This window comes from Aquarana catesbeiana, linkage group LG12 (genome assembly GCF_042186555.1).
Source record: "Aquarana catesbeiana isolate 2022-GZ linkage group LG12, ASM4218655v1, whole genome shotgun sequence".
NCBI classification, from domain to species: Eukaryota; Metazoa; Chordata; class Amphibia; order Anura; family Ranidae; genus Aquarana; species Aquarana catesbeiana.
In genome coordinates, this window is record NC_133335.1 from 92,122,591 (window position 1) to 92,140,959 (window position 18,369).

At 42.3% G+C, this 18,369-nt stretch overlaps 1 protein-coding gene across 1 annotated transcript in view; it reads right to left on the minus strand.

Moving 5' to 3' along the window:
* The window catches only part of LOC141114500 (G protein-activated inward rectifier potassium channel 1-like), a 146,786-nt gene that overhangs the window by 14,629 nt on the left and 113,788 nt on the right, over positions 1 to 18,369 (minus strand). Inside the window, exon 2 of the mRNA XM_073608216.1 lies at positions 4,510 to 4,726. Within this exon, the coding sequence (XP_073464317.1) occupies positions 4,510 to 4,726 (217 nt within the window). The remainder of the gene's footprint in view (positions 1 to 4,509; positions 4,727 to 18,369) is intronic.

Consider the following 18,369-nt stretch of genomic DNA (forward strand, 5'->3'; position numbering starts at 1 on the left):
AAAGAAAGAAAGGATCGACATAGCGTAATCCTGATATGGGTAATTTATTATAAAAGTAGGAAACACACTTACATTAAAATGAAGGAAAGCAGCATAAAATTGTATGAGCCGGTTACAGCGAACACCCGTCCTACAGACGGAACACACGGGACGTCAGCACGTCAGCTCCTCTGACATCCCGTGTGTTCCGTCTGTAGGACGGGTGTTCGCTGTAGCTGGCCGGCTCATACAATTTTATGCTGCTTTCCTTCATTTTAAAGTAAGTGGGTTTCCTACTTTTATAATAAATTACCCATATCAGGATTACGCTATGTCGATCCTTTCTTTCTTTGTGGGGAACCCCTGAATGTTAAACTGTTCCGGTGCTCTGGAGGTGCGCATGAAGGGTTCCTTGCTGTGGCTGATCCTTCTAGATGGTTTAGTGGATTATCGCCGTCTAATCATCCCCATTGGCTAAAGGCCCTGACCGGGTTAAGGTTACAGGCTTGTTTAAGCTTGCCTTGTGGTAAGCACATTATTATACTGGTGTTAACACAGTGGTGCGGTGGAGGAATTAATTAGCCATTTATCTAACATCATTAAGAAGAATTTGATTTAAATCTTCGGACTGTTTCTACCTGCACTTAGATGGACTTGCTCAATGTTCACTTGCAGAGTTGTTGTTTCTACATTTAAATTCACGTCAATGGGGTTTATGTATTAGTCTATCACTATCATTCACTACTATGTTTATGTCACATATAATGTTATTATTTACTTAATAATATTGCAATTTTTGTAGCTTATCTAGCGCTGTTCTCCATTATTATTTATTTGAACAGGTGTGTATCTCACTTATAGCAGCAGCTCTTTTAGGTGTCATTAGTTATTCAATTTTTGCTTGTTTGTTGCTTTGGTCAAAAACCCTTTTTGGCCATCTTATCACAGCGCGGTATTTTTTGTTTATATAGGACTGCAACATTGAGGCGGACAGATCGGACACTCCTGACACTTTTTTGGGACCATTGACATTTATTCAGCGATCAATGCTATAAATAGCCACTGATTACTGTATAAATGTCACTGGCAGGGACGGGGTTAACCCCAGGGGGCAATCAAGGGGTTAAATGTGTGTCCTAGGGAGTGATTCTAACTGGGGGGGTAGGGCTGCCTGGAGGAGGAGGCCGATCGCTGTTCATACTTAGCATGAAAAACAGATCTGTCTCCTCTCCCCTGACAGAACGGAGATCTGTCTGTTTACATTGACAGATCTCCGTTCTGTCTCTCTCAGGAGCAATCGCAGGTGCCCAGCGCACATCGTGGCTGTCGGGCACGTGCATCGGCTTCGTTGTTGCGCCGCGGGCATGCGAGTGCCTCCGGTGGCACGTTCACGCCCCCTAGTGGTCTTAAAGTGGCCGACGTATAGCTACGTCGATTTGCCCAGTGTAATTGCAGCGGCTGGCCCTCTAGTGGTTAAAATGCAATTAGGGGAAATAACTAAGATACCTGCACCATTATAATGGCACAGTAAACTTGAGGGAGTGGCTTGCACCACATTAACTAAGCAAATAGACCTGTTTCAGGTGTAGCTACACCACTCATGGCAGTTTCTATGTCAGAGTGAAATATAAACTGGTGCACGGCCTGCTCCCATTAACAAAGGAAATGTGCCTGTTTTAAGTATAGACCAGAGAGGAATCCCCTAGGTGGACTTTTAAGGCACTCACATTGTTTAATAAAATATGTTTTTTTCTATAACTATGTAAACATAATAAAAACAGAGTATATTGGAATGGTTACAATGACTATATACTAGATACAGAGTCACCACAATGATTGACTGAAGGTTCTCGTAATTCATCCGGCACATTTCAGAGTATCTATGTCTCCTTCATCAGGGATATTTATAAGAAGGTCAATCATACATCTAAAGTGTAGTAATGACAAAGAGTCAAACATAAGATATATGTGAAGCCATGCGACAATGTTTTTATATATATATATAAAACATATATCTTACACAATAAGTAATATATAGACTCACATATTTTATGCAGGGATGTATATACGAAACATTCCAATAGAACTATTAAAAACAAAAAGAATAACCGGATATGTGTCCCCAGGTATCTGCCTATGAGAGTGGCTTGTTTTTCACAATGTATTGAGGTATACCATCATTTAGAAGTTGGGTACGGCCGGACCGATATGGGAGGAACTGGGCCGCAAACAATACTGAAGCCAGAGGAGGGCGTGGCCCAGTTATGCCGCGTACACACGACCGGACTTTACGGCATACTTGGTCCGGTGAACCGGAGTCCGTCGGACAATTCGATCCTGTGTGGGCTCCAGTGGACTTTGTTTTCTTAGTTTGATGGACCTAGAAATTAAACATGTTTCAAATCTGTCCGAAGGACTCGAGTCCGGTCGAAAAGTCCGCTCGTCTGTATGCTAGTCAGACGGACAAAAACCAATGCTAGGGCAGCTATTGGCTACTGGCTATGAACTTCCTTGTTTTAGTCCGGTCATACGCCATCACGTACGAATCCGTCGGACTTTGGTTGATTGTGTGTAGGCAAGTCCGTTCATTCGGAAAGTCCGTCGTAAAGTCCATCGAAAAGTATGTCGGACAAGGTCTGCCATAAAGTCCGCTCGTGTGTACGCGGCATTAGATGTATGATTGACCTTCTTATAAACACCCCTGATGAAGGAGACATAGATACTCTGAAACGCGTCGGGTGAATTACGAACCTTCAGTCAATCATTGTGGTGACTCTGTATCTAGTATAAAGTCATTGTAACCATTCCAATATACTCTGTTTTTATTATCTTTACATTGTTTGATAAAATATATGTTTTTTCTATAACTATGTGAGTGCCATAAAAGTCCACCTAGGGGATTCCTCTCTGGTCTGTTAAATTTGGATGTGGCACCGATGGGGACATTTGCACCAATATGATCCTTGTTTTAAGTATAGAAAACTTTCACAGATCCTCACTAGGTCAGACCAGGCATACTAGAATATAGGTCATGTATCACATCTAAATGATAAGTGCCATTTCACAACTGTCTTATGTTAGTACCAACTCTTCTGATACAAGTTAAAATAGGGTGTCTTTATCATGAAATTTATTTCCAAAAGCAAATAATGAAGGATATAGCTAAAATACTGTATATTTTTCATGTTAAGGGTCAGTGCAACCAAACTGATATTTCAGTCTAGGAAGGTTGCAGATGCATTTAATTATCACTTTTCTTAAAATAGAACTATAGGCAAACATTTTTGTTCATTTTGATTACAGTAAGGGAGGGTTATAACCCCTTCATGTTTTTTTTTTGCTATCTGTGTCCCATTGGGAAGATTTACCTTCATTTCTTGCCCCATAGCCAAAACAGGAGATGAGAGGAAATCCCTTCATAGTGAGGGAATCCCGGGGTGTCACCAAAACAAATGTTCCCATTGAAAGATTTCTACTGTATCTCTGTTCTGATGACAACCCAAAATTTGAGCTTTTTTCACTTTCACTCAAACAGATAAAGGTAAACAGGACAACTAGAGAGCATAAATATCCTTAGTGGGGGCAGAGACAGCAATAAAAACCTGATAGGTGTTTTAATCCCTCTCCATTCTAAAAAAATAAATACATTTGCGTTCAGTTGTATTTTATGGGAAATGTGTCTTGAGGGAAAATGCCTTTGCCTTGCTTTCACCCCCTTGGTTAGGATTCCATCTCTTTATACACTCCAAACAACAACGTAGGTGGTGGATTTAGAACTCTTCAGCTACATAATTTCTCTTAGTCAGGAGTTAAATGTGCAAAGAAGCCGACCAATCTTGTGGAGGACGTAAGAGGGCTTTTCTTTATTGTAGAATTCTTTCTCTAATCCCACTGACCAAATACCTGACCTACCTGATCTGACCATTATGAGGTAGTTTTTTCACTGTTAAGTTCTTTCAGTCTAATAAGTAGAATGCTATGATAATCTTAGGTGTCGTGGCAGTCTTCCAGTAGAAAGACTTCTACAGTGGAGTTCTATAGTGGAGTCCACGAGAATATCTCAGAAATTAGTCAGTAATTTAACTCACCAGTATCTACATATAACTGAATATCAACCTCTATATCAGCCTTTCTCAACCTTTTCAACACAGAGGAACCCTTGAAATAGCTTTCCAATCTCAGGGAATTCCTGCTAAAAATGACTATATCTACAACGCATGATACATTAGTGTGATGGTCAGTGGAAAGAATGCTGCTTATCCTTGCGGTCGTTGGGAAGAACCCCCCAGCTAACAAATAGCTAAAATTAACAATGGTGTCAGTGGGAACTTATCTTCTCATTGTTCAAGAAACCCCTAGCAACCTCTGGAGGAACCCTTAGGGTTCCACAGAACCCTGGTTTAGAAACCCTGCTCTATATAAACAAATGAAGTTGTAAAATACATTTATGTGTATCTGCACACCTATTATTGACAATTGTACTATACATTTATTACATTAATGGAAATATCAGAATATTGTAGTGCTCACCTGTAGTTTCAACAATTCCTTCAAGAATGACAACAATCTCAAACTGCTCACTCCTTAGTGACTTCTGTGAGAGATCAAAGAATGGACTCCTACGGTTGATTTCATGACAGATAGTTAGCGGAGAAACTAGGAACAGCTGGTCAGCTCCAGTGCCAAATCCAACATCCAGCTCACGTTGGTCGAGTGGCAGGAATTCACCTTCAGGAGTCTGTCTTGACTAGAAAGCAAAACAAACACAGAATGTGTGGTCAATTTGCAAACATATTTAAATAGATAAAATAATAATAAAAAGAAAAAATAGATAGCTATTTCCTTTTACAACATAATATCTAAAAGAAGGACTACAGTAGTATGTGTTGCAGAGTGGTCTTGCTTGCACAATAGTGCTTGCAGAAGAATGACATGATAGTAATTGGAAGCAGAGATGAAGGTGGTGCAGTTCCTCAAGAGCAAAGTGGTAATGCCCGCCTGTCTATAGGTGCTGCACAATATTATTAATTTTGCCCATGGGACTTTAACTGAGGCACATCACTGGATAAACAAAATCAGTTAAACAGGAAAAATAAATTTATTAATAAATAAAGAGAAAAGGTGCTGCCCATTTGGATGGTGGAAGGAAAATAAGCCACTCGTTTACTAGTGGAAACACATCAACACTTCATCCCCCAGCTCATCGTGTGAAAGACAGTATGACGGCACTTCACTTAGTATGTAGTATAAGTAGACTGATGATCAACAGGAAATGATGGTGTCAGGGTCAAGTAGAAGTTCTGTGAAGAAATGGAGGTAAAGGGCAAAATCTGAGCCCAGACTGGTTATTCATCATAATTCTACTACTTCTACCAGATATTCTGCAAATAGAAAATTGCGATTGGGATTTGTTTGGTCATTTCATTCTATTAAAAAAATTGTGACACCCTTAAAGGATCACTAAAGTTATTTATTTATTTATTTTTTAAAATAACAAACATGTTATACTTACCTCCACTGTGCAGCTCGTTTTGCACAGAGTGGCCCCGAACCTGCTCTTCTGGGGTCCCTCGGCGGCTGTCTCGGCTCCCCCTCGCAAGAACTCAACACTTTCATGTGAGCTCCCTCGCATGGTGTTGAGTGCTTGCGGACGCGCTCCCATGATACAGCCGGGGGCCATAGCCGCTCACTGTATCACTTGGCCCCGCCCCCCCGGCGCGCCGCGTCATTGGATGTGATTGACAGCAGCGTGAGCCAATGGCTGCGCTGCTTTCAATCCATCCACTCTAGCCAATCAACGGCCAGGTTGAGCAGCGAAGAGAATGTCGGGGGCAAGCGCGGGACAGTATTGTCAGATGTTTTTTCACCTTAATGCATAGAATGCATTAAGGTGAAAAAACTTTTACCTTTACAACCCCTTTAATTGTACTATGATCTTAGAATTGTGTTGAGACACGCCAAAATAATTAAATAAAAAAAAAACTGTACATTTTAGCAAATGTAAATATTGAAAAACAATAGACCTTATAAATGACACACAAATATGAGTCTGTTGGCTGTAACACATTACACATATAAAAATTTGTTTACAACAATTTTCTACCAATGCTTTACAATGGAACACTATGACCCTGATTTACCAAAGCAACGATCACTTACTTTGCAAGGGAATTTTTACTTAACTAAGTGAATGTGGTGAAAGTACACTTTTCAAAAATACCTAATCAGGTGCAAGGATAATTAAAAAAAAAATAATATTTGCTTTATGTGATTGGATGACTGAAGTGCTTCCCAGCATTTACAAAGTGAAAATTCCTTCGTGAAAACGTTTGTCCCCTTTAGTAAATTAAATGTATATGGGCTTCTTCTTTAGAAAATCACGTGAATATATTCTTTTCCTTTAGTAATGACTGGTTGCAAAGTCAGTTTTCTGAAACTGCTAATTTCCTGAGCTGCCAGCTGAGTTGTAGAATTTAAAGTATTCAAGTATTTAAAGACAACTAAAGCAACATACAGAAGGGCAAAGGTCTCTTCTAAGGCCCCCCGTCTCCCTTTATAGATGACAGGAATAGTGTGAACAAGTAAAAAGGTAAAGAGATGGTAAAAATATTTCTTTGAACCCCTAAATTATAATTTACCATATGTAATTCCAATTAGCTGAAGAATGTTTGGTCTATTCAACCTTCAAAATATAAATTTTTCTCACTTCTGTAAGGACATCCATTTAATAAAGATAAACTCATTTATTGATAGCAAATGTTAAAATATCATTGTGGGCCCCACTTTTAGCCCGGGTTCACACCATAATTCGCTGCGGACCGCACAGGAGCGCTGTGTGTCCCTGTTCACCGTTTCAGGGACGAATCAGGGCCGATTCTATGCCTGAATTCGGCCCTGAAACGCAGTCAAAGACGCACAGCGTTTTTGTGCAGTGCGCACCGCAGCCGCCCCGGAGATATGTGAACCGGCTCCATAGGGAGCCAGTCACATTCTCCTGCTATGCGAATTAGATGTGCGGAAACGCACATCTAATTCGCATAGGTGTGAACCCGGGCTTAAAGTATTTATAGACATCTTTATATTCAATTCTTTCATATGCTAAAGAATGTCTATACATCTTCAATAATCCTATATAATGAGAAATCTATAATGATTTGGCAACTCCTGGCAACGTGTCAGGGTGTATTTCATGTGTACCACAGGTGTATAAAAGCCTTATAAATAGGGATAGCCTCAAGGTTTGGTCTGAACATTGGCTGTTCGGACGTTCGTCTGAACCCTGGATTTTTAGCCTGTTCATTGAACAAACATCATATATATGGTGGAATAGCATGACATCACTTGGGAGACCCGAACACCTTGTTTGCCTTTAGCGTCAGGGCTCTGGGAGATGTACATATGTTGAATTATGATTTACCTTTTTTACGTGAATATGTATGGATGCTATGTACCTCTTATTATTGTTAAAGGGGGCTTCCAGATTACTACAAGCCTCTGCCTATTGAACCCCACAATCATCAGGACAGAGTTGTGGGGAAGAGGCCCTTATCCTCATCAACTTAGGAACAAGGAGCTTTGGCAGAGTAGCCCCCCATTTTGAGGGCATGTGGCCTGATGTGGTTCTAGGGGCACACACTTGTCCTCCCCCTTGCTCAGATGAGGGTCTGTGTGGGATTCCCAGTAAAATTCATATCAGAGTGGAAGGGTCTGGTATGGTACTTGGGGGGACCCCACACTGTTTTTTTCTGTGTGGGGTCCCCCATTAACATCTATACCATACCTTCATCTAGCATAAGGACCTGGTATAGATGAAGGGAATCCTCACTTGTTTGTTTACAATGATAAGTAAAGTGACCAAAGCTGTCATTTGCTGGCAATTTCAACTGCGCCACTGTACAGACAGGTTAAGGGCACTCTCCAGGCATGTTTTTTTTATAAGAATTTAGCATTTTGTAACATTGACCCTAAAGCATTATTAAAATCCTTGCCCCCCACCAATTAATTTTTACAGTTTTTTTTTGCTTTGGTACATGTCCCCCTGGACAGTGCCTAGCCCCGTATGCAATTTGTTTGACAACCTCTTACCTATTAGCTTAGAAAATGGTCATTACCGTTTTGTTTTTTTTATTTGGCTCCCATTGACGTCAATGGGATTTAAGTTCGGCACCCAAACTTTTGTCATGAACCCATCCCAAATTGAACCCAGGTAAATGTGGCTAATCCCTACTTCTAAAAGGACTTTTTAGATGGTTTTCTTTTTCTTTAAGTAAATAATACATATGTTTATCCAAGAGCACTTCAATAAGCTTTAGTTTATAAATGCATAGCTGGATTATTTCTCTTTATTATTTTCAACTTCAGTCTCCAATAGCAACAGCCCATACATATAATATACTAGGACATTATAAAAATGTATGGCACGATAGGAATCTGTCAATTTGATAACAGGACCATGGATATTCTATGCAGAAAATTCAACCATGCAGCATGTCGTTGTGGTTTCCAATCCTTGTCTGCAGGCCGACTAGTGAAACAAAAAATAGATGAAAACTGGCATCCCTTTTCCCACAGAAACGATTCTCCACTTCAGCCACTAGACACAAGAACATGATGTGCAACACGTGTAAAAATTATGTATTAAAAGTGAAGGGATGTTAGAATTCACATAGCTCCCTTCCTTCATCAGGCAGAGGGAATTCATTACTCATGTGCCTAATTATTTTAACTGCTAGATATGCCAGTGGGGAGGGGATGGGGCGGGGGTCATATACATAATGGGAACTTGGGCACAGCTCCTTAGGTAGGCTACATTATGTTTGCTAATATTTACAGCATGTCTATGCTATGTATTTTATTTTTTGGGGCAGAATCTGGTGTTCTTCCTTAAAAAATACATCAAATAACCCAGCTATGTATCCATGATGCGGTATTAGACTCTTGTAATCCCCTGCAAAACAGCATTGAGACTGCAGAGGAAAATACAGCCCTGAGAGCCATTTGATTTGGATATACTACATGTGGAAGGTCAACTTATTAGTATTCTGCTTTTTCTTCAGTGTCCAGTCATAGGCTGGAGCAAGGAGGTGACCTGGCTGTATTACATAACTTTAGCAAGGAAATGTCAGGTCACTCACCTGGTTCTGCTATCTCATAGGGCTGTGTTAAGCCTCATACACACGATCGGCTGTTGGCGGAAAATCCGACCGTGTGTATGCTCCATCGGACAATTGTTGTCGGATTTTCCGCCAACAAATGTTGGATAGCAGGTTTTAAAATTTTCCGCCAACAAATGTGTGTTGTTGGATTTTCCGAGCATGTGTACACAAGTCCGTTGGACAAAAGTCCAAAGTATAAACACGCATGCTCAGAAGCAAGGACGAGCCAGAAGTGGTCGGTCTTGTAAACTAGCATTCATAATGGAGAATTAACATTCATGATGTGGCAAATTATGAAATCTCGAAATGCAGTGCACATCTCTCTTCTTCTTTAATGGGATAATAATGAAGCTGCTTTGCTGGTGGTACTGATGGAGGTATTGCAAACAAATTTTAAAAGGCTTTTTTTTTTCTAGTGATATCAAGAATAATATTATTATGCTTTTTTTTATTTTTTTAAATGTAACTGCCTACTCCCAAACTGTCATTTGAAGTAAAACACATAGTCAAGTATTGTCCACAATTTTTTTATTGTGTATTTAAAAAAGAAAACAAATAAAATTAGACATGCTATCTGCCAATAGAACTTAACCAAAAAGTGCATTCTATGCATCCAAAAATATAGAAAATTTACCAAATCAAATCATTATTAATTAACCAAAAAATAATGTCAAAGCAATAACTCCAAGGCCAATAATAAATAACACATTATCTCCTCAGATTCTACAACATGGCTGGTTGACGAATGGCTGTTCAGAAATTAACTGAAAAGTGAGAAATGAAAAGTGCGAATCAACACTCGCCAAACTTCTACTAACACGAAATTAGCAGAAGGAGCCCAAAAGGTGGCACTAAAGAGCTGAAAAACAACGTAGTACGTCACTACATTCATAATTGTTGGCCAACAATTGTGTGGCCGTGTGTATGCAAGACAAGTTTAGGCCATCGCCCTTCGGACAAAATTCCATGATTTTGTTGGCCAACAATCCGATCGTGTGTATGAGGCTTTAGTCTCAGAACCGGCTGGACAAAATGACAAATTCTTTGGCAAGTAAGAAGTTTCTTTTATCTATAGTTCGACTCTGGATTTAGCTCTCTTCACTACAGAGGGTCAGACATAGCCAAAGAAATTTTTTTTTTTTTAGCAAGAAATTTTAGTTTATTACCAGAGAATTCTGTCTCCATGCTGAAGACAAAGCACATGTTTATGCATGCAAAATATCCATCAAAAAGATAGCACAAGATCAGAATTGCACAAAGCATTGCAACCCTTCCAGGAAATTAATTTTGTGGCATCAGTGTTTTTTGATAAGTGATCAAATAAAGAGCATCCTGAAAGTTTCCCAAATGTAATAATGTAGACAGCATAGATTTTAGTTACATAAAACAAGGCAGACATTAAGGAAACAAGGTGCTGAAAAACATCACCATAAGAAAATTAAAGAAAACGTCTGAAAATTGCAGTATCAGTATGCAGTTTGTGGCACCCTATGGTATGCATCCCACAGCTTGCCCAAGACCAGGTTTCCAGCCCCACGTAACCCTCACATATGCACAGAAATTTTTAAAAAAAGCATCCTGCAGTATGTACATACACATGCAGTGCATCCGGAAAGTATTCACGGCACTTCACTTTTTCCACATTTTGTTATGTTACAGCCTTATTCCAAAATGGATTAAACTCGTTATTTTCCTCAAAATTCTACAAACCATACCCCATAATGACAACATGAAAGAAGTTTGTTTGAAATCTTTGCAAATGTATTAAAATGAAATAAAATCACATGTACATACTGTAAGTATTCACAGCCTTTGCTCAATACTTTGTTGAAGCACCTTTGGTACTAAGGATGAGTCGAACCCCCCCGGTTCGGTTCGCACTAGAACTTGTGAACAGGCAAAAAACTCGGACGAACACATGAACACCGCTAAAGTCTATGGGACACGAACATGAAACATCAAAAGTGCTAATTTTAAAGGCTTATATGCAAGTTATTGCCATAAAAAGTGTTAGGGGACCTAGGTCCTGCTCCAGGGGCCATGTATCAATGCAAAGAAGTTTTAAAAACAGTTTTTTCGGGAGCAGTGATTTTTTTAATGCTTAAAGTGAAACAATAAAAATTAAATATTCCTTTAAATATCGTGCCTGGGGGGTGTCTTTAGTATGCCTGTAAAGTGGCACATTTTTCCAGTGTTTAGAACAGTCCACAGCAAAATGACATTTCTAACGGAAAAATTGTCAATTAAAACTGATCGTGGCTGTAATGAATTGTCGGGTCTTGGCAGCATAGATAAAACTCATTGAGAAAAACGGCATGGGCCCCCCACCCACAGTCCATTACCAGGAGGCCCTTTGGGTCTGGTATGAATATTAAGGGGAACCCTGAACCAAAATTAAAAAAAAAAAAAAATTGCGTGGGGGTCCCCCCAAAATACATACCAGGCCCTTCAGGTCTGGTATGGAAATTAAGGAGAACCCTGCGCCAAATTAATAAAAAAAAGGCGTAGCCCCCGCAAAATTCATACCAGACCTGAATGGTCTGGTATGGATTTTAAGGGGAACCCTGCACCAAAATTTAAAAAAAAATAGCATAGGGATTCCCCCAAAATCCATACCAGACCCTTATCCGAGCACGCAACCTGGCAGGCCGCAGGAAAAGAAGGGAGTACGAGAAAGCGCCCCCCCTCCTAAACTGTACTAGGCCACATGCCCTCAACATGGGGAGGGTGCTTTGGGGTCTGACCCCAAAGCACCTTGTCCCCATGTTGATGGGGACAAGGGCCTCATCCCCTCCACCCTTGCCCGGTAGTTGTGGGGGTCTGCGGGCAGGGGGCTTATCGTAATCTGGAAGCCCCCTTTAACAAGGAAACCCAAAGATCCCGGCCCCCCCATGTGAATTGGTAACGGGGTACATTGTACCACTACCATTTCACAAAAAAAGTGTCAAAAATGGTAAAAAAAAAAAAGACGAGACAGCTTGGGACAAGTTCTTTATTAAAAAAATAAAAGAATAAAAATGTCCAGTGATGTAAATCCACGCCGCCCGACGGACCGGAAAAAAAAAATAGAAAAATGGCAACAGTTCCGCCGCCATGGGAAGCTCCCACCAAGTGACGCTTCTTCTCGATGACAGCTGTTATATAGCTGAGGGCGAGGCCACTCGGTGACGTAAAAGGGTGACCCCGCCCCCCTCTGATGCCACGGGGGCTTCGGGTTCCCCTTAATATTCATACCAGACCCAAAGGGCCTGGTAATGGACTGGAGGGGGAACCCATGCTGTTTTTTTCAATAAGTTTTTTTTTTTTTGCCGCGAACACCGCATAATGTTCATTGTTCGCCGGAAGGCCAAACAACCAAAGTTCGGCCCGAACTTGTGCTCGGGCCGAACTGTTCGCCTATCCCTATTTGGCACTAATTACAGCCTCAAGTTTTTTTTGAGTATGATGCTACAAGCTTGGCACACCTATTTTTGAGCAGTTTCTCCCATTAGTCTTTGCAGGACCTCTCAAGCTCCATCAGATTGGATGTAGAGCGTCGGTGCACAGCCATTTCTGAGCTCTCCAGACATGTTCAATTGGGTTCAAGTCTGGGCTCTGGCTGGGACTCTCAAGGACATTCACAGAGTTGTCCTGTAGCCACTCCTTTGGTATTTTGCTGTGTGCTTAGGGTCATTGACTTGAAAAACATCACTGCATGATGCTTCCACCACCATGTTTCACTGTAGGGATGGTATTTGCCAGGTGATGAGCGGTGCCTGGTTTCTTCCAGACATGACGCTTGCTATAAAGGCCAAAGAGTTCAATCTTTGTTTCATCAGACCAAAGAATTTTGTTTCTCATGGTCCGAGAGTCCTTCAGGTGCCTTTTGGCAAACTTTTAGGCTGGCTATCATATGCCTTTTACTGAGGAGTGGCTTCCATCTGGCCACTCTACTTTACAGGCCTGATCAGTGGCAGCTGGTGCTCAAACTGAAAAATTCTGAAAAATACAGAAACATCAATTGCAGCCTCACTGTGCTCATCAATTGCAACCACTGTGCCCATCAATTGCAGCGACTGTGCCCATCAATTGCAGCCCCTGTGACCCCCTCGGCAGCACCTAGCCAGCACAATGCCCCCCTCCCATGGCACTTAACCAGCACAACCCTAAACACCTCCCAACAGCACCCGGCGTGAATAGAGGGGGCAGCGCCTGTGCGCCCTTAATAGATGGGCCGCCCCTAGGCCTGATTGGTGGAGTGCTGCAGAGATGGTTGTTCTTCTGGAAAGTTCTCCTCCACAGAAAAATTGGAGCTCTGTCAGAGTGACCATCTGATTCTTCATCACCTCCCTGACCTGGGCTCTTCACCGATCGCTCAGTTTTGGCCAGGCAGCCTGTTCTAGGAAGAGGTCTCAAACGTCTTCCATTGATGAAGATCACTGTGCTCTTTGGGACCTTCAATGCTGCAGAAGTTGTTCTGTCCCTTTCCCTAGATCTGTGACTTGATACAATCCGATCTCAGAGCTCTACAGACAATTCCTTGGACTTCTTTGCTTGGTTTGTGCTCTGACATGCACTGCTAACTGTGGGACCTTATATAGACAGGTGTGTGCCTTTCCAAATCATGTCCAATCAACTGAATTTACCACAGGTGGACTCCAATCAATTGGAGCAGGGGATTCATCACTTCCGGGTCCCATGTGATAATCCATCTGGCCTATTATCCAGAGCGAGTCGTGAATCGCACACTAGTGCTGGAGGAATTAAGCCATATCTGCATATGCTGTAAACACCTAGTGCCGGGATTCAGGCACAGCTACATGTGAGTGCAATCTTTTACCATTTGCTTTTATAGCTTTAATAAATATACTACACTATGAAAAACTTTTATTGTGTCTCCTGTGGAGTCATTTTACATATCCTAGTTCTGTCCTGAGGGAACATTGGAGTGATAGCAGTGGAACCATCTAGTTTTCCAAAATGCGCATTTTGACCATCCTGTAAAAAGAGGTCAAACACCTCCGGTGAGTTGCCTTCCCTTTGAGCACCCGTGGTAAAAGAACAAAAAGATACTTACCTATAGAAGCATATCGTTTGATGTTGGGATTTGTCATTATGGACTTTTTAATGTTTGTTTGCTTATTATGTTACTGTTTTGGATTGAGCTATGATGTCATCCATTATAGTTTGAACGTCAATTGTTTCATTGCTACTTAATTTTTATGAGCACAGTAAGCACCAATTCCTTTACACATGTGTTTTCAATTATCTAGGTGACAAGTTTACTTCTTAAAGGGGCAGCTACACATTTGCCTATACTTAAAGCTATAATTTTTGGGCGCCATTCTGTGGTAATTTGACACTTATTTTGGACTCCAATCAAGTTGTAGAAACATCTCAAGGATGATCAGTGAAAACAGGATGCACCTGAGCTCAATTTTGAGTGTCATGGCAAAGGTTGTGAATACTTTTGTACATGTGATTTTTTTCATTTTTTATTTGTAATAAATTTGCAAACATTTCTAACTTCTTTCACATTATCATTATGGGGTATTATTTGTCCAATTTTGAGGAAAATAATGAATTTAATCCATTTTGAAATAAGCAGGAAAACTCTCACCGCACAGGCATTGATCCACTCCAGGTGTCAACTCAATTTGTCTCCCAGAATAAAAAGCCCCAGGTGCTGGCTAGTGCTGAATCATGTTGAAGGTGAATGAGAAAATATGGACAGCCGCACTCCAGGAAGATGTAGTTCAAAAATTATTTATTGTAAATTCTTGAGCATATAGCATACAAAACACTGTGGCAGAAAGTACAGGCAATCAGCGAACGTGTTTTGCACTTATGCTAAGTGCTTACTCATAGCTTGAAATAAGGTTGTAACATAAAAAAATGTGGAAAAAATGAAAAACTGTGAATACTTTTCGGATACACTATACTTAAGAGGAATTATAACAAAACAGTAACCATCCAGTAGAACAACATGTATGGACCATTAGGTAAACTAACCTCATTTGTTATTTACTGTGAGCCAGATAGACATGCCCCTGTCCTTTTTGTCCACATAGCAATCCCGATTTTGGGACCCTCGTCCCGATTTAAGCTTTTGTCCAGGGAAAATCATGAATGTTTTTGGCTAAAAGCAGCAGCGGCCACACAAAAATGGCCGCCGCCAGGAGTGTTGTTTCCCCTTGTGTTTCCCCTTGTGTTCAGTGCAGAGGGGCGGCTTCTCTCTTCAGTGTACAAATAGAAAATTCTTTTGTACACTGAAGCCTATTGGTTGCAGGGATTGGCGACCCCTCCCCGCTCTCTACTGAACACAAGGAAGTGATCAGCCTCCACCCGCCGCCAACCCTCCGTGTGTCCGACGAGCGGGGACACTGATGGAAGGACCGGGGCTCTGCTGGCTGGGGACACTGATGGTCCTGGCTCCCCCTTTCACAAGGCTCCGTTTGGAAGACTGCTTGGACCCCCAGCTTGACCTAGGTCCATCCCACATCCTCACGCACCGCAGGTACCATCTTCTGGACATGGCTCTGCTGGGTATTGTAGTGTAGTGTAGTGGGCTGTGTAGTGGATAGTGTAGTGTAGTAATCAGTGTAGTGTAGTGGTAATCAGTGTAGTGTAGTGGTCAATGTATTGGACAGTGTGTAGTGGACAGGTAGGTCAATGTACTGGTCAGTATAGGAATCAGGTAGGTCAGTGCAGTGGACAGGTAGGTAAGTGTAATGGTCAGTCTAGGAATCATGTAGGTCAGTGTAGTGGATAGGTAGGTCAGTGCAGTGGACAGGCAGGTAAGTGTAATGGTCAGTCTAGGAATCATGTAGGTCAGTGTAGTGGTCAGTGGAATCAGGCTGGTAAGTACTATTGTAGGAAGGGAAGGGACTCGGGGAGTGCTAAAAGTCCATAGGCCAAATTTCTTGCCTTGCACCGGGCGCTGACAACCCACGCTATGCCACTGCTGCTGGGGGCACCTGATGCAAGGACAGACTCTGCTGGGGGAACCTGATGCAAGGACGGACTCTGCTGGGGGCACCTGATGCAAGGAGGGACTCTGCTGGGGGCACCTGATGCAAGGACGGACTCTGCTGGGGGGCCCCTGATGCAAGGACGGACTCTGCTGGGGGCCCCTGACGCAAGGACGGACTCTGCTGGGGGCCCCTGACGCAAGGACGGACTCTGCTGGGGGGGCACTTGATGCAAGGAAGGACTCTGCTGGGGGCACCTGATGCAAGGATGGACTCTGCTGGGGGCCCCTGACGCAAGGACGGACTCTGCTGGGAGCCCCTGATGCAAGGACGGACTCTGCTGGGGGGGCACTTGATGCAAGGAAGGACTCTGCTGGGGAGGCACTTGATGCAAGGACGGACTCTGCTGGGGAGGTACTTGATGCAAGGACGGACTCTGCTGGGGAGGCACTTGATGCAAGGACAGACTCTGCTGGGGAGGCACCTGATGCAAGGACGGACTCTGCTGGGGAGGCACCTGATGCAAGGACGGACTCTGCTGGGGAGGCACCTGATGCAAGGACGGACTCTGCTGGGGAGGCACCTGATGCAAAGACGGACTCTGCTGGGGGCACCTGATGGCATCTGGTGGCAGGTGACACGCTCAGGGCTTCCACTGGATCTGCATTATGGTGAGTTGAATGATTTCATTTTATATTACAATGTAATAATAGAAATAATGCGCTTCAATCACCCAGACACCATAACAACCATGGTGCCAGGATGATTGAAGCGCTAACCCCAGGTGTTTGGAGTATCTTTATCTGCTGATTTGTTAAACTTTCTGGAATACATATATTTCTATTGTGGTATAGGATCTGGGCCTGCTGTCCTTTCTTTCTTTCTCCCTCATTCATCTCAGACTCTAACCACACCCCTTTCGAGCCACGTCCATTTAAGCCACACCCACTATTTCAAGTAAACCACGCCCATCTTTCGACGCTTTGCGCGCTGCATTTTACTATTTTGCCATGTCACACCGGCAAACAAATGTCCCCCCCCTGATTATAGCAAGGCTCCGCCTACATGCAAAAAAGTGTCCCTAAAATTATTTTTTACAATGTTGGCAACTTTGCATGGTGTATGGCATATGTATTATTTTTTCCACCACTCAGCCTACAGAAAGCACCATCCTGCTGCTGCTTCTGCACCTGAAGCACCAAGTGGATCTCTGGTGTTGGTTCTATTCCACTGCCTTCTTACAGTGACTTAGTCAACCCCTCCATCTGACACCTTCATCCGTACCAACTGCCTTCTTTGCATTAAGCCTAGCTGCCACATGACCCAACATGTCTTCTCAAAGACACACAGAGAACAATCCCCCTACAAATGACCTCACTCCATATTCACACAATGGTTCTGAGAGTGTTTGCCCAGTATCCCCAAATGGAACCAACATTTGTAATCTGAAAACTGGGACCTCTATTATCATATAACCCTAATCTGAGGAGTCTATTTAAGTTCCATCAGCCAAAGGCTGCAGCACCTCCCATGTCCATGATAACTACTATATGTGTCCCAGCTGTTTCTGCTCAGCTACTGGACCATTTTGTACCAAGGGTTCTAATTATGCTTTGTGCAGCCCCGTCAGAGTCTGACACTTCCTGTACCTGTAAATCACACTGGGTCTACAGATTCAGAAGCTCAACGGTCAGTTTTTTTGTGTTGCCACAGTCACCTGTGGTTGACTTGAATATACAAGGGATTGTTTCAAAACTTATTGCTGCAGTGTGAATCACCTTGCATTTGGAGGATCATCTGCTACAGTATTAAGATCTTTTAGAAATACTGCAGTTGTAAACACCTTTTCCCTACACCAATTGTTTGAGGACTTCCTCTATGCAGACAGGAAACACCCTGAATGGTCCTGGGCCCCACCTGTTAGAGCATTACCTGTTTGAACAGGGATTCTTTAATAGGTGGTTTCTGTCCAATGCGGATGCTCCAGTGGTTCACATTAACAAAAATATCACTAGACTTGACAAAAGGTATACTTACCTTTTGAGGACTTCACTGATAGGAAGTTGAATTCTACTCTTAGATCTCAACTTAAATTAACTGGTTTGGCCCGCTGTTGTGTGTTGGTAGTAAATCTAATCTGTCAAACCATCTCAGAATAGATTAAACTTCTTGGAGAGAATCCTTCTACCACTGAGAATGATTTCCCCAATTGTGGAGAAGATGTATTAAGCTTTGTGTTTTAGCTATGATGGGGTTTTTTTTTTACAAGCCTCTGAACTTTATGT